The following is a 26,317-nucleotide window of genomic DNA, read 5'->3' as shown; positions in this document are numbered from 1 at the left end:
GACATATAAGATCTCTGTTTCCTTCAGTTCCATCAAAAATAATTGCATAAAGGGGAATTATTTACCTGGATTTTAAGCATATTAAACAAACCCAATTTTAGCATCTTTATTTTAGGGGAAAACCTAGTGCTACTCCCAAAATATATTGGTTCTTTGCCAATGAAAGAGTTTGTTATAGGCTTGGAGGGAAGAAAGGCTGATTCGTTTCAGCATCATGTGAAGGTGGGAAAGCTTTAAAGAGATCTTTTGTTCAAAGTTTGGATGGCATTTTACTTGGTGATGTGACTTGTGCTTTCTTTAGATATCACTGAGGTAATTTGTCATGTACAGGTGCCTTGGGGTAAATTCCTTTTAGTTCACCTCCGCCTAAATTTATGATGTTGTATGACAGATTAACTTTTCCCATTTATTGTCCAATTTTTTTCTCTTGTATGCTCTATAGAGAATGTTATCCTGGTCTTATCAGTGGTGACTCTTACTTGGTGTTTGTATTTTGTTCAGTCCCCTTTAATATAAACAATTGTCTGTTAATTTCTGTGACATTATTATGTGTTACCGACCCCTAAATTATTTCAAGTTACAATTAAATACTTTTTTGCAACTTGTTCATTTCTTGTTCAAATACCTTCTTGTGGATGTCAGTATTATATCCTATTTTTCACTGTTTAGTAATCAGTGATTATTGTCACTGATTCCTTATCCTAAGATTGTTTTAGAAATACTCCTGTGCTTGGTGTGGTACTCAGGGAGATTGTGTAGTTAAAGAATTTCTTCTATTGCTATCATGGGGTTCTACTGGTTCTGAAATAATTTCATGTAAGTTAGTGTAGTAGCCTTACAATAATTCTTTAAAATAGCTATTAGATCATCTGATCTCCTATGTATTGGAGGCCATTATATGAACTTGGGTGCTTCTATACTTTACTCAGTAATCTGTATTTTACTGAAGCATATTTGAATGCAGTGAGGGATGTGGGAAATCCCCCTGCTTCTTGGGCAGTTTGTTGCAGTGATCTGCTTCTATGATGGTAAAAATGTATGCCTTTCTTTTCTTTTCAATCTGGTTAATTACAGCTTCCAATTACTGGTTCTTGATTACCTCTTCATTGAAAAATTTGATACTTGGGCCTGGTTTTCTTTTCAAAGGGACTTGTGGGCTACATAATCAAGTCATCTTCTTACTACATAGCCAGAGTATGCTTTCTTAGAGGCAAAAAGAATTTCCTCCATCACTTCAACTTTTTTTCCTTTTTCAGTTTTCATTTTAAAAAGTGGAGACCCTAACAGATTAAGGGCATTGATGTTCAAACTCCATAATTAAGACAGATATCTCTCAGTTTCTTTTACTCTCTGGTCTCTCCAGCATGGTAAAGATTTATTCAGAAGAATAGTCGGCATTAACAAAGGAAAGACTTCTGAAATGCATTTGTGTTTTTCTCCCCCCAAGAGGGTAGAATTGTAGCAGTGTTATATTCTGTTGAATGAAGATGTCTTACAGGCATATAGGTTATGCTTCTTCCTACTAGTGAGACTGAAACATTAAAGTGCTGATGTGTGATTGAGACTGCAGGTTTTTATAGGCAATGACTGCAGAACACGTCTGTTGATTCAGCACACCCTTATCAAATGGCTGGTACCTTCATAAAGTACCTGTTTTAGGAATTGAGAGGTTGCATCTGCTCTGCACTGCTGTGTTTGTCTTTTTTGCAAGCTTGCCAGTTGTGTCACATCAGAGCCTGAGTGCATGCAATGCTTAACACATTCTGAATACAGCTTTACGGATGGCAAGTGAAAAATATTTCTTAAGTATGGTTTTGCAGAACTACCTAATATATCCTGAGTCCTCGTTTGAGAGAAATCAATCCCAGATTTGACCACAAGGGTAGAAATGCCTTGCAGTCTGCTGCATGGTTTGACCCTCAGTTAAGTCACTGAAAAGTTATTGGTAAATACTAAACATACATTTGAATATGCCTGACATGTCTGGTATAAGTGGTTTTAGCAGATGAATAATCTAGAATTGGTTTCCTACCATGTCCATTACAGCTTCTTTGAACATTCTGTATTGCTAAGTGATTAACCTACTTCTTTGATCTAAAATTAGTGTGCATAACTCCATTTTTAAAGTGTTTCCAAGTACATTCACTTTTGTACCCCTGCTGTTTGCTTTCAATATACAACAAAGATGGTTGTTTCCTTTAGCAAAAAACTTACTTGAGTTTTAAATTCTTTTCCTGTACATTGATCTGGAGGGAAGATGCCAGCAGTTTATTAGGGTTTAGGAGTACAAGTTCCCCTGACCTTTCAATTTGTATATGTACACGTAAGAGTCCCACTGTGCAGATGAGAGACAAGAATTTAATCTTTGTGTTTCTTGTTTGATAGGATGTATTTCATTTTGGTATGTGAGAAAACCCAGGGGAGAAACACAGTCTTGCAAAAAAAAATTTGTGTGAGACAGTGTTTTCAGCAACATCAAAATGTAACTGCACATACCAGACTTCTTCATTCATACTGCCAAAGGAATAATAGGATTACCCTGCTTTGTTTTGCTTTTTCACCCTGGCATTAAATGAACTGAAACTTGATGTGTGAGTCTCTGGAAAATAAGGTCAGTTGAGAAAGAGTTCATTGTCCTTTTATTCTTATTCTTCTTAGGTGTTCACAGACAAGTTCAGGTTTATCCAGAGAGCCATGGCAGAAGGTGGATTTGATCCCTGTGAATGCATTTGCTCACATGAACATGCAATGAGAAGACTGATTAATCTGGTAAGGATAATGTGAGGATATTTGGAAGGGTGCTTATTCAGGCATTGCTTCAGCTCTTGCAGATTTGCAATTACTGGTGCTTTTGATTCTGCTTATTCAGTAGCACGTACAGTTAGAATTTGTGTATCCAACTTTCTGATGAGCTTTTGAAGAGTCAATACAAATGATAGCTTTCTGTTTATTTCCCAGAGCTGCATTTTGACACCATTCACACTGTTTCTCTTGAAAGGTTTCTTTTATATGCCTTTTTTTCAGTCTGCATAAAACCAAAGGAACTACCTAGCAAAGTCTTTGTGGTCAAGGTAGTTGCACACATATGAAGTTGCACATACTCATATGGCAAGATAATGATGTCTAAATTTTTAAAACTGCTCTCTTAAAACTACTGAAGTTGAGAGTCCAGTGAGTCTGAGTTTTGAGTTCTGTTTCTTGCCATGTCATTGATAGATTGAGCAACTTTGAGCAAGTTATGTACATTGCTCTAACTGTAACCTGTAAAATAGCTGTTTCTTTGTTTCTGTATTGAACTTAATTCAATGTCTATTGAAAAATAAGCTATAAAGTGCTTCTTTTTTATCTGAGTATGTATACTTTTAAAATAACATTAACAGTTATGAACTGCGAGCAATTAGGTGAATTTGATTACAGCTATAATTTGGTAAATTCTTTTTAAGATTACAGTATACATCAGCTTCATTTGATGTACTTCCCATTATTGATTTTCATATATTTGTTTTTATCACATTTTCTTTCTTAGGGCCTAAATTAATATTATTTTTAGTTACTGAGTACATCAACTGTTCAAGGCAGTTGTGTGAAGATTCTCTCTAGGATCAGGCCCTTCTTCAAGAGGTTTTTTAACAGTATTTTGGAAAGGTGCTGCTGACATATAGGTGCAGAAAATTGAGACTTCTGTAGAGAATAGTTGTCTTTTCTGTGGAGCCTTTACATCAGGCCTAGCCATCCTAATGCTTCCCAGTTAGAGGCACAATTTCAAAATCATCTATGTTCTTTCCCAAGAAGGATTTTCTTTTTGTCTTCAACATGATGTTTGTGCCATATCCCACAGTTGTGTTGATTCTTCAGAACCTTGAGGCTTCTGAACACAGGCTGAAGTCGTAAGGAAGGAACCCCAGAATCAAGTTCAAAAGTTGGGAGGAAGAAAGGAGGGTTCATGTTTTCAGGCTTGTCAGATGCAAATCTAAACTAGCACGGTTCAGAATTTTCACCCCCTGAATTAAAACATTCAGCATTTTTTAATCTTTTTGGTTTTTTTGCTAGAAGGTACTGACAGGCAGTGACGCTGGTCAGCCAGTTCTGTTTGTTGTGGCTGGAGGATTCTAGTTATGAACAGCGTAAGTGAGTTGTGTCCAAAGTTAGAAGAAATCCCGCAAATGTGTGTGAGGTTTTGTTCCTGGGCTGCTGCAAGCAGTGTGAGGTGGGTAAAAATGGATCATTTGGAGGAGCACTAGTTCCTGTGTTATGAATGTGACAGAGCACATAATAGGTGCATGCTCTTGGGCAGTCACCAAGAGCAGTCTAACAGTGATCTGTGCAGTTGCAAGAATGGAGTTTGTTGCTCAGTATCCACCCTCCAAAAAGATCATACCAATTAGTACTTGGAACTGTGAGGAGTAAAGGGAAATTCCAGATTTCATCTCTCTAAAAAGCAAAGCAGATGCTCCTAAATATTTATAAGACCAAATCACTAGCTAGGATAATTTAGCAGAATGTAGAGAAGAAAAGTCTCAGAAGTCTCAGTCAGCAGCCAGACTATCCTCAAGTAACCTGTGCTATGATCTCAGCAGGAGACTTGCTAAGCCATTTTTGCATCTGTACCTTCTATGCTTCAGTAAGAGTTTGCCTTCTAAGCTGCTCTTTTGTCACTCAGTCTTACACGACATAAGCAAACAGAAGTTTTACTATTTGTGCTAAAAAGGACATGTGGATGTTAGTTCTCAAAATTGCTGAACCCCACAAGTCTCAATGGAGACTGGGTACACACTGCCTCTAAAAGTTGAAACTCTAACTTCAAAATCAAAATTTTGATAAACAAAGCTAAGTGATCTGTTCTGAGTCTGGGTGAGAAAAATATATCCAAACATGCTGTGTACCCAGAATGGTTCCCTATATGTATTTAATTGTTGATTCTTTTTAATATAGATAGATATAAAACACACCAGAGTATTTTTGAATGGTATTAAAGCTGGCAGTACTTGACAGGATTTTGGAGCAAATTGTATAACAAAGTATTTGCAATTGTCTTCAGACTGAGCATTGTAAATGCAGAAGTTCAGAGATAAGATTTAATAGAATCTAATTTAACAGGATTATAATGTAATTATAGGAGATGCCCAAATGTGAAAATGTTACTTTTAAGGTCTTTCAATCCAGTAATTGTGCAAATCCAGACATTGTTCAAAACCCCCATGACTCATTGTAGATGTTTTAAACTTCTGTTTAAGTAAACTAATTTTTACAGAATAATTTGTTTATAGTTATCTAAACCAGCACTGATAAGAATTAAGGCTCCTGCTAATAAGTAAGTTATAGTATATTCAGTTGTGACTATTATGTGTAGAGTTAGCTCATTCAAATACACAGGATTTCTGTTAGAATTAACTGTGCAGGAGAGTTGAATGACACTGCTATTCCAAAATCAGAAGGAAGTCAAGAAGTCTGCCTCTAGAGCCTGAAGGTCTTGTTTTAATTTCCAATATGATAATTTTAACTTCTAGTTTAACTGGTATATTTACTTTGATACTCTTATGAAGTGTATGTGGCATTCAAAGTTTAATTTGTGGTTGAATACATTACTTTGGAGGTTTTATATAGCATATAGTTTAAATCTCTATTTGAAATGCAGACTTCAGTTCATCTCATAGTACAATTAATGCTAATACAATGAAAAGAGAAAAGCTATTGTCATTTAAACTCTTCTTGCTCTCTGTTGTTAGCAACACCACAGGAAATTACAAACAAGAAAACTGTTTAAAAGTCCACCTCTTACTTAGTTATGTGGCTTGGTTATTTATCTGTCTTTCATTTTCCTTGACTAAGCAGGGCTTTGTTTTGTTGGGTTTTTTCCTTCTTAATTCATAATACCATGAAGATTTTATAGTCAGTGAAATGTGTATCTCTAATATACATAATATTTTTAAAGATATTTTGCTGCTTATTAGATTAACTTGGAGATATTGTTCATACACAAAGTTCTTACAATGTATATATACATGCTTAAGTGGCATTGAATTATTTTATGCTGAATGCTCTATCATTTAACTGAAGTAAACTGAAGTGAATTTTTCAGGGTTCTCCTTGGTGTCAAAATATGAACATTTCACATGTGTAAGTTTCTGTAGTATGGCCATTGTAATTAATAAGCAGATCTTATGATCTCCAAATATTCCTAGGAAACACTAAAAATTAAAATTTTTGACTGTGACTTCAAAAATATCATTTCTAGTATGTAATACCCATGGCACCATCTGTTATGATTTGGTGGTGTTGTGTAATAACAATTTGGCTATTGTATGTTGGGTTCACTGTTTACTCTATGGATATAGCAGTTAATTGGGAACTTCCATAAGAGGAAGTAAGCATAGAAGAAAAATATCACAAGATTTTCCATCCTCTGCAGATGCACAAGAATTGTCAAAAGACAATGACAGGTTTGTTAGCTTGCATGACTTTATCTCCAGTTCAGTCTCCTCCCCCTGCAAAACTTACTTTGACAGAAAGAGCCAAAGTTCAAGAATGAGGAACAGCAAATGACAGCAAGTTGTTTTATTGGGGGGGATCTGTCAGACAAGGGGAATGCTTGTTTGAAAGAATCACAATGAAGGACATTCTGTGTACCCAGAGGAAATGGTTCCTGTCTTAGATTTGGCAAAAGACAGCAGATCCCTAGATAAGAATGATGTTGTATTAAACCTTTTTATTTCCCCTTTTTTCACTTACTTTGTAGTACAAAACTCTGATTCCCTTATGTTACTCCTCTGGATATCAATGGTCTCTTAGTAGGTGTGGCTGATCTTGGCCCAAGGGTCAGTTCAAGTTTGAAAACTAGACTGAAAACACAGTTTATGTGTTTTCAGTCTACTTAAACACAGTTTAATGAGTTCAGTTTCATTAAATACAGTTTATGTGTTTTATGTGGTGAGGAATAATCATACATAGAGCATCTTCTGTGAAGACTCAAACCTGCTTATGACTGCTTAGAGTGGCCAGAAATGTCCAAGCAAGCCAGTAACACACATGACTTTGTGTCAAGTAAACATCCTTTTTCTGTCTCCTTCTGGTATAGTATTATTTGATTTACAAAAACTGGCTTCAGAATTCTCTCATACTGGTTTTTACAAAAATGAGTGGTATGTTTTTTAACCCAAAATATTTCTAATTCTATAATGTAAAAGGACCCATTTTGATAATCTGCCAACAGTTTTACTTACAAACCACTGTGGGAATTACAACCTTGTGTTTTGTCCTTCAGTAGCTAATTGCAAAGTAATGGTCCATGCTTAGTTATGTTGCTATATCAAAACTTCAGGGTATAGAGCAAATCATTCTCTATTTTAATCTCTCTTGTGTTTTGATTTGTCACTAGATTTTTATAGCAAGAGTTGCACATTCTCAAACTATTTGAACATAATTGGTTCAAAAACTCTTTTGTCAATCAAGTTTCCGCATAATTCTTTTGACCAGGCCATTTTAGAGTCTTACATTTTCAAACTGGCACAGTCTGAGATAGTATCCAGCATCATATCCAGCCACAAGTCTTGGCTAAAGGAGACTTTGTGTAAACAGCACAAAATAAACACAGATTACTAAAATAGATATGTGCTGCAAATGATTGAAAGGCTCTCAATCAAAGATGTTAGCACAGCTAAGCCCAACTTAAGTCAGCAAAAGTGGCTTTCCCTACTGATGGAGACTTTTACTGAAAGCACACCAGAGCTATACCAAATACACTTTTATAATTTAAAGTGTCCTTTAAATATGAAGGTTGCGCTGGAGACTTCTTAGACATGTTCCATGGTGTTTGCCTTCTATTTTTTTATATAACAGGTTCTACTTCTTCTAGTCTATAGTTTTTAGCCAAACATCCCAAGAGCAGGAAACTGCATTTTGCTCTCACTTGCCTCTTTTGTTCTCTGCACTGAAGCTGATTCAAGGAGGACCTTTCCCAACAGCTGAACTTTAGGTTGTTCATTAGGACAGAGAAGCTGTCATTCGTCAGAGGTGCAGGGGAGAAGCCTTCATGCACCAGCCCAAAAGAATAAGACACAGGGTTGGAGTGGCAGAGGGTAAGACTGGACCTGAGTGCTCTTGCTCCACTGACTTCCATTTTCCTGTCTTTCACTGAGTGCTCAAGGTACTGGTGTTGCACAGGCTAAGGCCAAAAATTGTATTACAGAATTTATGTACTGCCAGTGCATGTCATAACCTAGAATCTTAATTCTACTTCAAAGAGTGGAGACTATTTTCTAGACATATTAGAAAAGAAAAAAGCTATGAAAAGTGGTGTCCACTTGAGTCTCTAAGGGGTTAGGCATCAGGACTTTCTGAACATGTCTGTCATTCTTTACATTTCCCATTCCTGAGCTTTGTAGTATGCTTGAAATCGCTCCTTCTAAACCAATATATATTTGGGGGAAAAAAGGAAAAATCTCTGTCACTCCTCATGATCATCTCAAGGTATGCATAGTGTATTGTAAGCAGTATAAAAAATCATGCACTGAAAATTCTTTCAGCTTGATATTCCAGAAATAATTAATAGATCCAACCTGTACTATGAATGGCTGAACTCTGATGACCAGAGATGTGTACGGCAATCTCTTCTGAGGAAAAAAGGAGAAAACGATGCTTTTTCTCTCAGGCCTCATGTAATCAACTCTTAGAGCAAACTGTAGTTTGTATCTTTTGGAACTGTGGGTTCTAAGCCTTTTCCTCAAGGCTGTCTATGTGGAAGAACACTTTTCTTTTGCTAATATGCCTAATTTTGGAGAAGATACTCAACTATTAGGTCAAAAAGCCTATACATATTTTGTTTTTATGTTTAGACGTAAGTTTTCAAATGTCCTCTGGGGAGATATGTATGTTGTTTGTGCACATATTCAGATGCCTCTGTTTAATATTCTGGCTTACGTATTTGTTGTCTAGTAGTTCACATAGTCAGAGATGCTGTGAGCTCCTTGTAATGGTCCTGATCATCACTGTTTCATCTTCTTTTCACTGCTAATTCATTCTGCTTTGCATTCAGTAAAAGGAGGATGTCATTGATATCATAGGTCAGCAAAATTGTAAAAAAAGTACCAGCAAGTCAGGCAATTGTAGGGAAGTTAGGGAAGTGTGAAAAAGAAAGATCTATATGACACCAAGGTGAAACAGCAATCCCAGAACAAATGAAAAAATGAAGAGAAGAATGTATTCGTGTCCAGATCAGGGCTCCAGATTGTAGTGGTCCCTGGGACTTCTGATGCATCTTCCTCCATAAAATGTCATGTCTGTCAATCTGAAAGTTAATGTTCTCCTTCTGTCATTACTGGCTGGTTATTCTGGGTCTTAAAAGTTGGTTTGTAATCTAGGAGTATTATTTTGAAATGTAGCAACCATCCTTCTCTCTCACTTGCAATTGGGGAGAAAATTACATGCCATCTCATAGGACCAGGCTCTGTATTTTTATTTCATACTGTTATTCTGTCCTTGTATGAACAATAATTTATTCTAATTCTGCATATACTCATAGAAAATGAAGAAGTGGGGAAGGCAGTGTTCACTTTTTCCTTGTTTGTTCCTCTAAGAGAAGCTAGTCTAGTTTAAGAGACAATTAAATTCCATCAGTATGCCATTCTTTTCCTCTTATTTCTCTTTGCCAGCTTGTAGCAGACTAATGCATGTAGGTGTCATTTTTTGCATCTTTAAATCTGAACTCTTACAGATAATGCTGCAATTCAATTTGCAGCCTGGCTTGTATTCAGGGCTGGCATATCCTACCATAGCAATTTATTTATCATGTTGTTTACTAGATCGTTTATGTGGTTTGGAGAGAACAGACACGGCTGCCAACAAAGCTTAAACAATGATTTCATTACCCAGAAGCATGAGATTGCAATCAGGAGTATGCCATTGTGTTCTCATCTTCTGGCATTGTTGGAGAGCAAAAGCAGAGCTTCCAGCTGGTCTAAGTAGCAAAAAAGTATTTCCACAAGGGACGATGCTTTGCCCTCGTTATCACGTAAAATTTTCTATCAACACTCTTTCTGATTGCATTTTAAATTTACTTGTATTCATGGAATAAGTGACCATATGAATTTGGTTGTTTGCTTTCCTACTTAACTATTCTTTTCATTCCCACCATTATGTATTTTTGCTCTCTTATATTTGTACCTGTTTCATCTATTTCTTTCACACATTTCTCTGGGCTTTCATCTATCAAAATTTCTTGTATGGAGGTCTTTCCCTGACCTGTCTCATGAACTTACTAATTTTTCATTTGTGTCTTTTCTGAGGACTTATTTCTGCTTTGAGTGGACTCAAGAGTTCTTCTAAAATGTATTTTATCCCTACATAAAGAGTATACTAATAATATATTTTCACCTCATCTGCCATTCACACTAGACTGCTTTGTTCCTGCCATGAGTCCTGTTGTTCTTGTTTCATTATCTCTTTAGTACACTATTTCTGGAGTTGGAAAGTGCTTTTGGACAGGGATTATGCTGCTGTTTCTCCTGAAAAAACTGGTGAGCTGTCTGATCATTGGTATCTCCCTCATCTTTGTATGCTCTGTCCTTTTTTTTTCTAACTCTTAATAATACATTTAGCTCTCAAGAAAAAGAGTTCACACTGGATAGAAACCCTGAATCTTTTTTTCAGGTATATGCTATTGACTTTCATTAAAAAAAAAATTGAGCAGAGATTGCAGGATCAGTCACAGAGATTGTGAGACTGTTGAACTCTGGCATAGCAAACTCTGAAAATTCACCTGAAGAGTTTCACTAAACTGGCCTGAAGAGGAAGCAGAGGAATTGAAGCAAGAACTGTTTACTATATAGGTAGACAAAGTGTGCATTTTGTTCTCCACAGCAGGTATCTGTGATGAGAAATGCAAAGCAGCTTAACTTCTTTCAAGGAAGACTGAAATTGCCCTAGTGGCTGAGGTCCCTGTGGTGGAAAAACAAGATCTCTGTTTAGCTAGATGAAGCTGTTTTCACTGGGCTTACTATTTCACTTGGACTGCAGTGATTTTGTGGAGCAGCTAAAATGCAGTGAAACTTCACACCCTGTTTTCACCACACAGTGGCATGTTTGTGTGCACATGAAAAAAAAACCAAAACAAACTTTAGTTAATATGGTGACTTCCCAAAAGAGTTTTCAGAGGCCACCAGCAGTGTGGCGGTTCACATTTTGTTCACAGCTGGGGACTGTAAAAAGTGGAGGTTCTCATTGCTGAAAGCTGTGCAGACTCCTACCATAACATGGCTCTGCTGAAAGAGGAGCAGCAGGACACAGGTTTCAGGTGTGCTGGATGGGTGGATGCTGTTGATCCACAAGATGGCATGTTGAAACTGTCCTTCTCTCAAAGGAGCAGCATCTAAACACTGTTGTGTTAGTGTGAACTGGGGCTAAAAGCTGTATAATTTGGAAAAGGAAAACAAAGGAAGAACAGTTTCAAATTGGAGCTAGGAGCTGTTTGAAATGTACCTTTTTTTTTTTGCAATGCAAAATTTGAGTGTCATGGGGAAGGAGTGAGGAAGAGCCCTTTTCTCTTACCACTGGAAGTAACTTGGTTGCTTCTTTTTTCTTGGTATTGTGTCGAGTTTGGATTCACGATATGTCACTAAGTGGGCACTGATTTGCTGTGATTCTGCCATTCCTGCCTCTTCCAGGAATTTGTGAGGGCTTTCATAGAAACCAAATATTCCTATTGACCAAGAGTTCTTGTGGTTTGGGGATTATTAATTTAAATTACTTTAACTTAGGCAATTCAAGACTTTAAATGTACTTGGAGGAAATGAAAGTTCACAGTTGTATTTTAAATAATATACATTTGTAATTAATATTTTTACTTTTATTTTTTCAAGTTTGTGCTATACTAAAATTGTAAATTTTTGATTCTTTTTACCTGTCTTCTAGCTTTCATGCTTACAGTTTGTGTTTACACATGTTTACAATTTGTGTTTACTTCATTTTGGACAATAAAAACAAAGTAATTAATTGTTTGGCACATGTGCACTAAGCCATTTATTATATTTGAATGACAAACTGCACAGACAATGTTAAAATTTGGATATGATCCTTTTTATTAATAGAATAAATATTTAGTTTTGCAACATTTTTCACTCTCTTCTTTTGTTGAATATGCCCTTATGTTTCACTTGCCTAATTTTTATGTTCTTCTTAAGGGACTGTTTTGGAATATATGGAAAAAGATGAAAAGGCTGTTGCTGACTTTGGTAGATGTTAGATCAGACAGTCAGCTATTAATCTTTCACTGAATTCACACTTTCAGCCACACAAGGATCTCTGAAGTATTAATAAAATCAAAATCATTGTTAATAATATTGTTTTTAAGTATCTAGTAGTTAATGTATTTGAAGAAACACTTTTCTGTTCAAATTTTTCTCATCAACTCTGTAGTGTTCCCAGTCTGAAAACACTGAGTGTATTTGAAGTCTTTTTGAGGGTTTTGTTGAGAACAGGTGAAGTCTGGTTCAGCTTTATAACATTCTTCCACAAACTTTCATCCAAACTTCCCCTCCACATTGGATTAGAAAAATCTTAATACAAAGGACTATTTCTTTCCAGTGCCTGATAATTGCTCTGTTTTCAATTGCCTTGCTACTGAAATGTTGCACATTGAGTTTTTCCCAACAGTTGCTGTGTTCCTTAAAGGGTGTTTTTGTCAAAAGAGACCTAACTGGGAGAAGGAACATTCTTCTTTCAGGGAAAGGCATTACCTTTCCCAGCCATTCAATTTACGTAAGCGTTTCCTACGTGTGCCAGAAGAGTTTCTTGTCTTTTGACTAAATGAGTGACCACAAGGAATCAGATTCATATTGGGTTACACAGTAAGGGTCTTGTTGACCTGAGTGAATTAAGAAAAACCTCTTTTTACTGCTTCCTGTTTTTCATGATCTGCTGTGTTTCATCCCACAGTGACAATATGCAGCCTCTCGCTGAGCTGTTAAAAACAGATTTGTTACCTGGCTCAGAGAGACATCCTAGAGCTTTAAAAAAGTTGTACTTGGACAGAGTGTGACACTTAGAATGGGAGATAACTAATACTGTGGCTAGAACAGCCCCAGGCAGTGTTCTGTAGCTAGGAAAACTAGATAAACTGGATGAGGACTGGCCATCCTGGGGACAGAGGGGGATAAAGGAGATGCTTATACAATGTTTCTGATCATGTATCTGTTGTCCATTTTAATTCTGGTCATCCTTCTGTGTGGAATATCTGTAAACAGTGTTTTAAGTAGAGATTATAAATTAAGCCCCTCTCAGAATTAAACTCTTACACAAACAGAAGATAATTATATTGCTGAGCTCTTTAAAATATGGGTATAGAAATATCCAGCTTTCCCAGCTCGGAAATCTTTCAAATATTTCAAATGGGTACTATTGCTAAGATAAAACCTCCCCTTTGTAAATTACTTCCAAAGCTTTAAAATAAAATGAGTTTTTATATAAGAAGGGCAGGAAATATGCATAGTTTGGTAGATCTTTCCTTTAGTAAGAAAGAGAAGTATTCTGCCTGAATTTCTCTCAGTGCTGTTTTTAACTATAGAAATAGCTGAAAGGTTAAATCCAGCCTTCCAGATTCCTTCCTAAGAGACTTCTTTGTAGTCTCAGTAAATTTGCTAGTAGATCTTAATATATTAATGAAAGAATTAATGTCCAGTTCTGGACAGATCAATCTCCAGTTACATTTTTTCCTTTTTCAAATGTGTCAATCATTGACAATCTTTATGATAAAAGCAGGAGCTTATGCTTTCCCAGATGTCTTCCTTCCTCGGTTCTTCATCTGTTTCCTTGATGTGTTTTGCATAATATGACTACATACATTAAATCAATTATGCCAATACAAGAAGAAATGGGTTTTGTGGAAATGATTCTTGTATTTCTTACATAAAGAGCACCATCTTTTCATCTATTTAACATTTGTATATTTACATTGGTAATAAACAGATTAGCCTGTTGTGACAAAAAGTGTTGGGATTTGTGACACAACTGTATCATAAAACCTGTGAAAAACCAAATGTTATTTCTAACCAAGGCAGTATAACAATTCTGTACTTTTAAAAACTTTTACTAATAATCCATGTAGTTTACCTAAGCAGAGTATAGAATCTATTTCTATAATGCTACACATTAAATCCCATCCATTTGGCATCTCTGATCCGAATAAAGAATGGGATATTTGTCTTTCTTTTTTGGCTCTGTCATCTGTAAAATAGCTGTACTGATTTGCAGGTTAGCCAGTGTTGACTTTTCTTGCAGTAGGCAAGCTTACCTAGTCTGCAAATCAAATAGTTATTACAGTCACTAAAAATGTTTTAAATTTTACCCATCAGTAAAGAGGAAAACCAGTAAAATGCATATTGAAACCTGCTTTTTAAAAAAGATATTGGAGGAAAAAATAGTAAGTACTAAGCTTAAATGTGAAATACTAATGCAACTTCTCTGTGCATAACCATTATCACAGTCTGATCATTTATTGTGATGTAATCACAGAGTATTTGAATGTTACTTTTTCTAGATAATAGTAAGAACAGATATTTTGGGATTTATGATGGACAGGTGCAGAGAGTATATCTGTATATAATAGCTCCTATATCACTACAGATTTCTTTTCTTTGAATTTTGAAAGGTATTAAATGGCTGCATTGGAAGCAATCACACTGTAGTCAGGTGATTTAAGGGTATTATGTAAATAGTGTTCAGAAACTATCTCCATACCTGGGATTCTTCACAAACTATAAGCCAAGTGTGATCCAGTAAAGGATCAGTTATTCTTGAACTATACTCTGACAATATATTTAATCCTGATTTCAGTAAAAGCTGACCAAGACTTATTGTTAAGTGTCATGCTTTTCTTTTTCTCTGTTTCAGCTGAGACAATCCCAGTCGTACTGCACAGACACAGAATGCCTTCAGGAATGTGAGTAACTGTTCGTATCACGTTCATGGGAGTAAAATGAACAGCAGTAATTAAAACACAGTCTGACTGTTCTTTAAAATGCAGCAGTTGATTTAATGTTATAGGAACATATTACAGTAAATCAAATACTGCAGTAATAAAATTGATATGCTGGGGAGTGGTAATTTCTGAGAACCTGTGATGAACATTTGTACATTAGAAGTGGCATTGATGAGAGTCCTGGAGGTATCAATAAACCAGCATAACCATCAATCAGGCCCCAAGCATTACTGAATCTTCTTGTTAGCCTCCAAATCGGATAATTTGGGGAATGAGAGGGGAAAATTTGGAAAGTGCTTTATTTGTCCTCCTCAGATTCAGAGCAGCCTAACCAATAAAGAGTAGATACTGAGCACAGACACACACACATGTTCACAGCTTGGGCTGGGTGATGAACTGTCTGTACTGTGACCCCTCCTCCAAGAGGAGGCTCTGACTCATGAGCTGACATCCACCATGACTGCATCTCTGTTGATTTGGCACCTGTGTAGTTAATGAAGCAGAGGAATGATGTGTACACTTCCTTGGAATTTGCTATGAAATGCATCAAAAAACCTCTTTCAAACAGTGAACAGTACTAGGTCAGTCAGGCATTACCAGAATGGTCAGTGAAGCATAGCTGTGTGGAGGTTATGCAGCAATGTAAGCATGCCCTGAGGCGTTGAGACACTCCGTGAGACACTTTCCGTGAGCTAGAGGGAATGCTGTCAAATGTTTGTGAACAAAAGTGAAGTGGGTCTGTGTTTCTACATCACTTCACCAATTGAGTGTGTGAACTCATTCATCTTGCATCAGGACTGCTGTAATGCCTTGAGGGAACAGCAAGCACCTGAGCAGTGTTCTTGTAAGCAAGAGCTGCTGGTGCCTGTATCTTTTATAGGTCTAGGAGCAGTGCAGGCAAGGCTTCCAGCATCTTGGAGAGAGTGCATGGCTTCATTGACCCTCATGTTCCTCCCTCTTCACTCTCCTGTAAAACCTGTTTAGAGATGGGCATGCAGCTCAGACTTGCACTGGGCTCTGCCAGTGTGGAACAATCCCAGATTCAGTGCCATGCTGGGCTGAAGGGGGAAACTGAACTGTCCCACATAACCCCCTGAGGAAAAAATAGTGTGGTGCACATGTGCTGTACAGTGCTGCTGCCTTACTCCTTCTTTATGGGCTTCCATCACTATTCCTCTTCCAAATGTACCTGGGCAGACTTTTTCATCTCCCACACCTTAGATTTCTATGTAGATTTTTTTAATCATAGGCATGTAGGAGAGGGAAAGAGGCAGATGATGGGAGTCAGAATATTTTCTATATTAGAAGGAGGCACAGGGTGTGGAGCTTTCTGAGCTTTAGTCCACGGTCAAAACCAAGCAATGGTATGTCATTCTCGTGCCTTGGGAGTCCTGGATCATTAGTATTTATGAAGTTTTTAGACTAAGGACTGTATAAATGAGTAAGTTCTCATATGTGTGGCCACAAAGCCTGTGGGATAGCTTTAATGTTACCAAACTATAGTACAGTGGGGACTTGAATGGTTTGCAACAAATAGCTTTCCATTCTGAGATTCTTGCAATAACTGTCTGTGCAGATGCAAGCAATTTGGCAGCAATTGTTCCAAACCAGTGGTTTGTTTCAAAAACCAAAGCAAAAATTACAGAGTAAATCTTTTCCTGTGTTATTATATTGCTTAAATTTAGTTCTAGCAAAGGTATTTTTCTGCTGATGCAATGACACAGCCTGCATATTTGTCATTATTTTGTGGTGCTTCTGTAATGCTGTGCTTGGGGCAGTCTGTAAGACCCCGAGAGTCAAAGGCAAAAATAAACAGATTGAGCCTGGGGAAGCTTCTAGAGAGGTTTTCAGAAACATATTAAAATAATTCTGGGCCAGTCTTCTGTCCATTGCTTCATCCTGTTTTTATGAGCTGTAAAGTGATGAGCTTATGTTTGAGGTGGATCTCCTCTTCCCTAGGTCCCACAGCTCCACTTCCTGGTACTTGTTGACTTTGATTCCTCATTTCAGAATCTCACTATGAACAAGTTTGTTTCACTCTCACCAATTCACTCATTCCCAGAATTTGGTCTTCTTTCTGGAAGCACAGCTGGGAATGTTGTCATACACAGATTCTTAAGGTTGTGGAATAACTGATGAGATGTATGTGGTTTTGTTTTGGGAGACGTCAGGGTTGGGGTTCAGCCAATGTCACAGCAGCATCATGTGTTGTGCTGCTGCTACCAGCTGGAAATTCTCAGAAACACCCTCTGTTGATTCTTCTGAGCATGCTTTGTTTTTCCAACCCTTGATTTAGGTTCTTTTTTGTTGTTGTTTTTTAGAGCCATATCAAGGCAGTAGTACTAGGTTTCCCACCTTCACTTTTTTGTGTTATTATCTATAAATTCTTACTTGCAGTTGTTGGCACCATTATGTCATAGTGACTCCCCAGCAGAGTTTCCTGCCAGGATCAGGACCAGTGCTTTTGGATTTAGGTATAGGAAAATATGAGCACCACTTCAACAAGCATTTGGGCCCTCTGCTTGATGGCCGTTCATCGGCTGGTTCTCCCTCAGAGTATCTGCTGTGCATTAAAGCATGTGTCAGAGTCTGATGACTGTTCCCTCAATTTCAGTGAGTGCCTTGCAGAAAGAAAAGGCTGTAAGTTTTGAAAAGGCAGCACATTTAATATTCTGTTGGGATTGTTAATGCTCAGCAGATCAGAAGATCTTAGAGTTTCCCTTGAAATGAGCAATAAGAATGGTAATTCCTTTCTGAATTCTGTCTGATGCAAGCGGAGCACGGCGCTTCTCTGACGTGTGGCAGTTGCAACATCAGCGACTCATCCAGCCTAGGGAGGGTCCCAGCTGGCTCTGATCTGCTCTGATGGCTCATGGCCCTTCACAGTCAGCCTTCCCTTCCCCTGTCAAAGGAAATGAGGGGCTACTGCTGGAGTTTTTTCTGTGTTCTAGCAATTCCCAGACGTTGACACCTCATATTTTCAGCACTATTCTCAGTGCTCTGCTACGCTGTAATGTGGTCAGAGGTGACCGTCTCAAATGTTGTCTACTCCCAAACTTTTATGCAATTTGAAGTGAATACGTACATGTGATTCATCTTGATTTGTATTCATATAGGGCAGTCACAGCAGCCTAATGTCTGCCAACTCTTCCCTCCCTTTTCTGGGAATTCCCTTCTCCCTTCCTCTGCTGCTCAAGACCATCTTGGCTTTCTTTGGGTTCCTTATCCCTGCCTTTGAAAGGGTCCGTTTGCAGGCGTTATATCCTGAAGGTCCCACGGGCTCTTTGTCTTCCCTGATTATTAATTTCTAAAATACCTCTCTTCATACAGTTTTATGCCTTTCCTTCACAGAAGAAGCAAGGCTTAAAGCACCATGAAAAGAAGACATAAGTCAGAGACCATGCTTTTGCCTTCCTCATGCTGAAGTTTAACAGTTTTTACCAGCGTCAATCTGTTTATACTCCAAAAGAAGATATTTCTACCATGAGAGGGCAGACAAAAAGCACCACATGGAATACACTTTTACAGTAAAACAAGTGAAATTTCTCCTTTCTTGAGAGTGCAGCCTCACTCTGAAGGAAAAACTGCATTTTAAAAGCACTAAGTTCATGTAAGGGTGTTTAACCTGGGCACTTAGTAGTTTTAATATTGTATTCTTGAGATTTCAGTTGCACAATCAGTAATTGGTTGACCTTTAATCTTTAAAAACTCTTTTTACCAAACTCATAATTTTAATAGCTTTTACTGCCTTCTAGAAGCTCAAATGAATCTGCAAACATCTGTCATGGAGGATTTTTTTCTACTTCCCATTTCTTTCTGGGTGAAGACTAGTTTGTGTGGCCTGGTCTCTGCTTCTGTAGGAGAAAGCAAGTCCAAAAACTGCATCTTGTACATGGAGCCACAGATAGGATTCACCATAGTCACTAACTCCCATGGGAGTTAATCCTACAATCTCACACCAGCTCCTCATAAAGCTTTCTCCTGCAGAGAGATAATTCAGCCATACTGTAAAAAAAAGAAACAAATAAATTCCAGGAAACCACAGGGCCAGAACTGCTCACAGGCATCATTCAGGAGTGTGTGGATATATATGTATGCCAAACCCAGGGGACCAGATACTGTGAAAATAAAGACCTTGGGCTGGATTCAGTGTTGCATGGAAAGGTAGGTTAGAGACTGTGTGTCATGTCTCTCATGACATGGGAATATGTGCTGTTAAATTCTGTGCTAGTTGGTGTGTCTGGAGCACTGGAGATTAATAGCCAGATCCATCCATCAAAATGGGTGGTGGCAGGAACATTCATCTCAGACCAGGACAATCTTCTATCCATCTGAAGATATTAGAAAATACCATTCACAGGTGCTCTTGGAGGATAACCTTTATTCTTCAAGGAATCAAAACATCACTTCTAAATTACTTGCAAAAAAATACCAGTTACAGATAAAGGAACTGTGAACTCTTAAAAAGAAGATTTTTTTTTTCTGCCCATCACCATAAATTCCATTCTGCTTGGTTTCACCTTCACTCAACTGTTATTTTATCCATAAGCTGGATTTATCTGATTATTTTGTGATCTCAGGGATGGAGGTCTTTGTAGCAAGATTGTTGTCTCCTACATATAACTGCTTCCAGTAGCTGAAATAGCTTCCTGTCTCTTCTCTTGATTTGTGATGCAAAGCTTTGAAAAGTTGGATTCAACCCCACCTATGTGAAATTTTGCTTATCCTCTTCCCTGTAAGAGATTAAAGTAACAGATTCTGAAATATCTCGCATCCTTATTAAAGCACACACTCATTGGTGAGAGGTGTGGGTTTATCAGTTCCTTGGTAAATGTAAACATTGTTGTGTCTGGCGTGCCTTGAGTAGGTAGTACAGGGCCAGTTAGATCTGCTGTTGTCTTGCCTAACTTAGTTCAGAACATGTTTCAGCACATTTGGTTCTGTCTGAACTACGTTACAGCACAGGCTGGAGGAAACTGTGTCTTGCAACGGACCCCTCTGGGTTCCCTCTGTGGTCCCCTCTGCTCCCTTCCCTGACCTGTAGCATGACCTGATCTGGCATCATTTGCTTACCCCAACTTTTGGTTAACCACCACAGACTCCAAGTGCACTCCAAGGTTCAGCCAAATTCCAGAAGGCAGTTGGACCAGTCCATTTCTCTGCATTGTACGGGGAATCCTAACAAGTCATCAGAATTTTCAGTCTTCTACGAGAAATATTTGCCAAAGCAGTTACCTAAGGCCTTCTTACTTGTTGCTGCAGATAGTCTCAGAGTGGCTATTAGTGTTGTCTGGAAGCCCCATAATAAAGCAGTTGTTCTTTTCATGCCAAATTATATGCTCATCTCCTGGACTGCATATAAGATTTTCCAAGATTTAAAATATTGATGTATGCTGCTGATAATAGTAATATTTTGGTCAACAAAACTAAAGGTCTAAACTCTTACCTTCACAATTCCATATGCTTTCAAAATCAATTGTGTAAGAGTTTAGTGAATTAAAGGCTGTAGCTTTCTTATTTATATTCTGCACTATGCCATCTCCTCCATATACAAAGCCCTTTATTCACTCAGATTTTCAAAAGAATTCTCACTTGTAATTGCATATAATTCCAATTATAAAATTCCTCTATATTAGCAACATCTTGAGTTTTGAAATGTCTATATTTTGTACATTTAAAAGGCAAAAGCAGTTTCATTTGTTCATACATGTTAATGGTGGTGTTTGTGCTGTGATGAACATGTTCATGTTCATCTGTGGTGCATGGGTTTTTTTCTTCTTTGACATTTTTGAGTGCATGTGATGTGAGTAAAGGACATCAGTCCAACAGCCCCAACTCATGAAGCCTTATTCCCAGAGCAGCAGTGTGGAGATTGGCATAGCTGTAAGCTTCCCTGCAGGGCCCCTGTGCTGTGTTATGAACAAACCTTTCCAAGGAAGAGCCTCTGTTAGCAAGGCTACCCTGGATGGCAGTGATGGGGGTGGTTCTGTGGTATCAGCATTAACCTTCAAGGAAATTATTCCAGCAGGGCATGAGTTATCAAGTAAGTGTTAAATAAGAACAATCCAACCAATACTGAATCCAGACTTGACTCCATAATCATTATTATTCATTATAGCTTTGAATTAATTGCTCTGTATCAGTTGATCATCTAGATCAGTAATGAAGATGTTAGGCCTTCAGATACTATAATAAATGGATTCATGTGAGTACCATAGGTAATTATCTATACATGGGTTTACACTTCAGCTGACAAGATTAGTTACTGCTTGATTACTTGAAGTTATGTTTCAGAGGAGAAAAGTAGTTTTAAAATGTGCAAGAGTTTCTTGATCTAAAGAGATCAACTAGCCATTTCCAGCCTGAAGGTATTTTCTTAAATTTACTTCCATGTGTTGATGTTTCAGGTATTCCGTATAGAAATTTGATGTAAAGTTTTTATATTGTCTTCCTGGGCTTCACTTTGGAATGTATCTCTGCAGCATTTTTTCACCTCCTGCCAGATACATTGCTAGCAGAAATATGACATGACCTGGATGATCAGTCATGGAGATCTGGCATATTGACACTGAAACATCTTCAAACAAACTCTCAAGAAATAAATTAAGAGTAGATTCAAGAAATTGATTACCATTAATTTGCTCCCTTTTTGTTAAAAATTAGCATGTTCTCTGTGTGGGGCCTAAGAATGGAGCCTAACCTTTCATCAGTTTAGTCTTATTGTTTTATTTGTTTGAGGCAAAAAACCAAAGACCAACATACATATGGGGCATTTCCTATATATTCTGCATCAGGTTTGATTTCTTAAATGTGAAGAGTGTGTTTATCACCTCCAGTTACTAGGAGCTAATATGAAATAATAAATATTCATGGTAATTATAAGGATACCAGTGAAATATTATGAAATAGATTATTCTCTTTTCAGATGGGTAAGAAATATGATAAAATACAGTATTACTGTCTCAAAGCCAAAATGAGGGACTATTCAGAACACTCCATTAAAAACTATTTCAGGGATTTCTTCCTGAGATTGCATTTTTGGTTTCACTTGGGGAAAAGAACTCAGCTGTTACTCTATTATAACTTGACCTTTCGTTGTCTGTAGTGCCAGGACTAAACTCCTCCAGTGACAATGGCATCAGCTTTGCCATGATAATGATGGCCTGGGTGGTGATTGCACTTGTCTTGTTCTTACTGAGACCCAGTAATCTAAGAGGATCAAACACAGTCGGAAAGCCAACCAGCCAACACCATGTAAGTGCATCTTCAAGTGCCCTGCAGGGAGATTCTGTATTAGCTTAAATCTGTTTTGGTTTAATACACATTGTCTGTCTCAAAGTATTTTTTCCCTTTTTATTTTCACTGTATTTTCTTGGAACTCCATTAAAAATTACAATGAGTTAGTCCAAAGTGAAAGGAATATTGAAGGCTAAGTGTGGGATGGAGCAGGTGCAGTGTCCTCTGGACACTGTCTGTCCCTGGATGAAGCTGCCTCCTGCCTTCTTAGGTAAAGGGGACAAGCACAGCTTTAAGAGAAGTCAGTAAACAAAATTATAGCATGATACTTTGACAAGGGTGATCCTTGTCCTAGATGTGGCATCATGAAAAAATCTCAATTAATACAGGAAAAAGTATAATTTTTTGATGCTCATTTTCTCTAATTATTTTAAGAGATGTTGAAAAACCGTGAAAGAAAACACAGTGTAACGCTTCTGAGTTCTTCTATTGCTGTATCCTCCTTTGGGAAACACTGTGTCTAATTCTGTACCTGCTTTTTTTTTTTCCTTTCCTCCTTTCTTCTCCCAAGGGACAAGAACCACCAGCCCCACCAGTGGACTAGAGCATTCAGTATTGGAAAAGCTCAGCAGCTAAAACCTTGCACGACCAAATGAACGAAGTGACCAGATTGCTCCTAACTCCCACTCAATACTGTTTTCTCATTTATATAGAGCAGAGTTATCACTCAGCAGTAATCTTCATGAACTGCTTTTAGCAACTTCAATTTTAAGTTAATTTTTGCTTTGTATGTTATTACAATTCCTATAAAATTGTAATTTGATTAATGGTAAGGCATTGCAGGGGTTTTTTGGTTGTTACTGTGGACATTCCACTTAATCTCTTTCTGTTACAGTGATCCTTATTTCTTTGATGTGATTTCTGATGTGCATTGAAAGAAAAAGAAAATCCCAGTCCACCTATAAGAATGGAAGGTTACTGACTTTTCTTCAGATTAATTCATATTTCTTCTCCAGTATGCTTTTGAGAGTTATATTATGGTTGGAAGTACTTAGTTATGTGCTGAAAAATAGAAATTGTTTTATATTTGCCCTGGTTTCAGAGCAGCTTTTATTCTGGTCTTTGGACCGCTAACACAGTTTTCAGGGTTGCTGGCAAAAGCATGGATTGTCCACTAGAATAATACCACAAGTGAACATGAGGGCTCACATAAGTGAGCATGAGGATTGCCACTGTCAAAGCTTTGATCTATATATTGGAAACTTTACACAAAAGATTATACCACCAAAAAAGTTAATTCAGCCATTTGCATTAATAAATTGTATGTCTTATTCAATATGTTGTGAAAAAAACATACTCTAAACCCAGGTGTGTTTACTTACAGACTTTATCAAAAGAGAAATTTAGTAAGAAGAACTTGGTAGAATTTTCTGTCCTGGCATTTTCATAATTGATACCTTAACAAGTTTTTAGGCATGATATAATAGATATTGGACAGGATGAAATCATACCAAGAAGTTACCATGGTTACCAACTTTTGGTATACAACATGTACTGGATTATTCAGGTTTTTCACTTGTATGTTATCAGCAATTCTTAACATTTCATCCTTATCTACTAGTTGTAATTGTAGAATAACAAACTTGCAGGTGACTACATATGGCATGTCTCTTCCCTCTAATAAATGTGTGTATGTGTGGTATGTTTCAGTGTGTGTATGTGTGGCTGTGCACGCACCTGTGCACATCTCCCATTATGGAAAATGGGAAGGACTTTTTTTATGTACATTAATTTAAGAACATTTTAAAGATGTACAGAAAAGCAACACTGTATATTTTTCTTGTTCAATTTGAAAAAGTGATCAGAATAATGTAAAGAACATTTTTATGTTCCCAACATGAAACTTCTTTCCTTAAAGGTCAGTAGAACAGACATATGGGAATTCTAAGCCTTACTCTACAAACCTTTATTTCATGAGGACTTTAGTTATGGAGCTGAAGGAACTAACTGTTAAATTACAAAAAGGTTTGTATTAACAGGCTCTAACAAAAATCTCACATCAGATCCCGTGGTTGACAGCTGCAGGGTTTTGCTCTTCAGGGTAAAGGGTGAGCCACCTAAGCCCCCTTGTAAGGGTACAGTGTAGAGCTGAAGAAGGACTTCTGTAATTTGATGTAATTGACCTTTGAATTTCTATGGAATACTGTCCTCCCAAGCATAGGAGTAAGTTTAAAAACAAAAAAAAAAAGGAAAAAAAGAAGAAGATCGGGCCAGGTGCTCTCAGTGACATCAGTGCAGTGAAAAGCAATGAAACTGCAGGAGAGAAGCTGAGAGAATTTGTCCCATTGTGTCTAATAATGTACAGGCCACAAACACTGTGTAAAGATGTCACTGGGACAAGCATTCTTGCCAGTGCTTACTTTTTGCCTTCCATGTACATTTATGTTTGGGATGCTGTTCAGTACAAGTAATCCAGCATCATTTTGTTGAACCCACAAGAAAACGTATATAATCTCCCACACTGACCTTTTGTCTCCAAGTATTTTTTGGCCAGAATTCTTCGCTATTGGAGGCATAAAACAAGCTTCCAGTTGATTAAAAAGCCAACTGAAACAGGCTTCTATTCAGAGCACTACTCCTCATCCTCTTGGGAGTTGGTGAGATTTACAGGAGATGCTCCTCACTTGTGAGGATCAGTCTCACTTAAATGTCTGTTTATGTATTTATAAAGCTTATCCCATGCACCCAGCTCTAAAAGTCTTGGCAAATGAACTTTTTGTTCAGAGGGATGTTGTGGTTTACCTTTAAATGAAATGTCTTTGCTTGAAATTCCTCTGATTGTCCCAGTGATTTTATACATGTATGTTTTCCTCATGTAAATGGCTATTTTAAATTTTTTATGTAAAAGAAAATGAACATTGGAAATATTTTATTGTAAAGTGTTTTACTAAAGAGCCAGGCCACTATCCCACATCAAAATGTATGCCTTTTAAATTCAGATACTTCTCCAAGATACAAAATTCAGATCAGCACTCTTAATTAAAATAAAAGTAAGTAACCATAGGACTGTATTTTGCCACTCTTATTTGTGTTAAATAGTGCCTTACTCATCAAGTAGTTGCACTGAAGTTTGTGGAACTACTCTGAGATAATGTACTAGTAGCAGCTTTAGTAAGGGTGGCAGAAATCTGGTCTTTAGTGATGTAATTTGTGATTAAATAATTGTATCATGGTTACAGATGTTTATGGTAAATTTTGGGAAGAGATTAGTGGTATGCAAAGCTCTAGGGTATGATCAGTTCTGTAATGATGGTTTTAAGCTTGGTTAGTCAGAGATGCAAGTTGTAGCAACTTGGAAAATATGGAAGGAAATTTTACAATTATACCTTAACTTTGTTAAAACAATAGTATTTTAGAGTCTGCTTAACACAATTACTATACTCTGAAATGAGAAATCATATGTATCCATGCACTGTCTGCAGATCACTTAGCCTTGTAATGTTAATGATTGAAAAAGGAAGAGTGAAGATGTCATGTACTTAATGTAAATCGGTGGTTTAAAGTATCTGAATTATGCCAAACAAAAAATCGTCTGTGCCATTTGCAGTTTCCTAGTAATCTTTTACTGAGTACTTGGATTGGGATAAAGGGCTTGTACTATGCACTTTTTATTGACTTAACAAAATAAATAGCAATCATTAGTAAACTTTTGTCTTTGTCTTTTAGTTTTTATATAAGACATAGGACTGCACCAACCTATCAATTTCTAAGGTAATTTGAAATCATCTAAAAATAAGAGTCAGTAAAAATAGTGTGTCACCTGTGTAACTTTTAAAATGTAAATTCTACCTTTTCTAATGGACACTTGTCTACTGTATGTATCAAGCAAGTCAGAACAAATAAAAAGCAGTTTCCAAGGTTTAAGATACTTTGATGACCAACATGGATACCTCTGCCTTTTGCTCTTCTAAGTAGTTGTGCAATCTAGGAAGTTAGAAATAATACAGGAAGAAAAGTAATGATAAATATGCTGATTGTGTTACTTTTGTTTTAGATCAAATCCTACTACTTTGAGATTGCAATCTGTTTTCCAGCTCTAGATCTTGGCAGTGT

At 37.2% G+C, this 26,317-nt stretch overlaps 1 protein-coding gene across 1 annotated transcript in view; it reads left to right on the top strand.

The window, feature by feature from the left end:
• Window positions 1-25,910, top strand: part of SMIM14 (small integral membrane protein 14) — a 38,473-nt gene extending 12,563 nt beyond the window's left edge. Inside the window, exons 2-5 of the mRNA XM_054293365.1 lie at window positions 2,659-2,769; window positions 14,881-14,929; window positions 22,074-22,222; window positions 22,776-25,910. Coding sequence (XP_054149340.1) covers window positions 2,695-2,769; window positions 14,881-14,929; window positions 22,074-22,222; window positions 22,776-22,808 — 306 coding nt within the window. The 5' untranslated portion in view covers window positions 2,659-2,694 and the 3' untranslated portion in view covers window positions 22,809-25,910. The remainder of the gene's footprint in view (window positions 1-2,658; window positions 2,770-14,880; window positions 14,930-22,073; window positions 22,223-22,775) is intronic.
• The last annotated feature ends 407 nt before the right edge of the window (window positions 25,911-26,317 follow it).

The sequence above is a fragment of the Melozone crissalis genome, unplaced genomic scaffold (assembly GCF_028551555.1).
Source record: "Melozone crissalis strain CALT ecotype California unplaced genomic scaffold, PUWL_Pcris_2 ptg000006l_1, whole genome shotgun sequence".
Taxonomy (NCBI): domain Eukaryota; kingdom Metazoa; phylum Chordata; class Aves; order Passeriformes; family Passerellidae; genus Melozone; species Melozone crissalis.
Note: the sequence above shows the minus strand (reverse complement) of the source record. Positions and strands in the feature narration are given on the sequence as shown.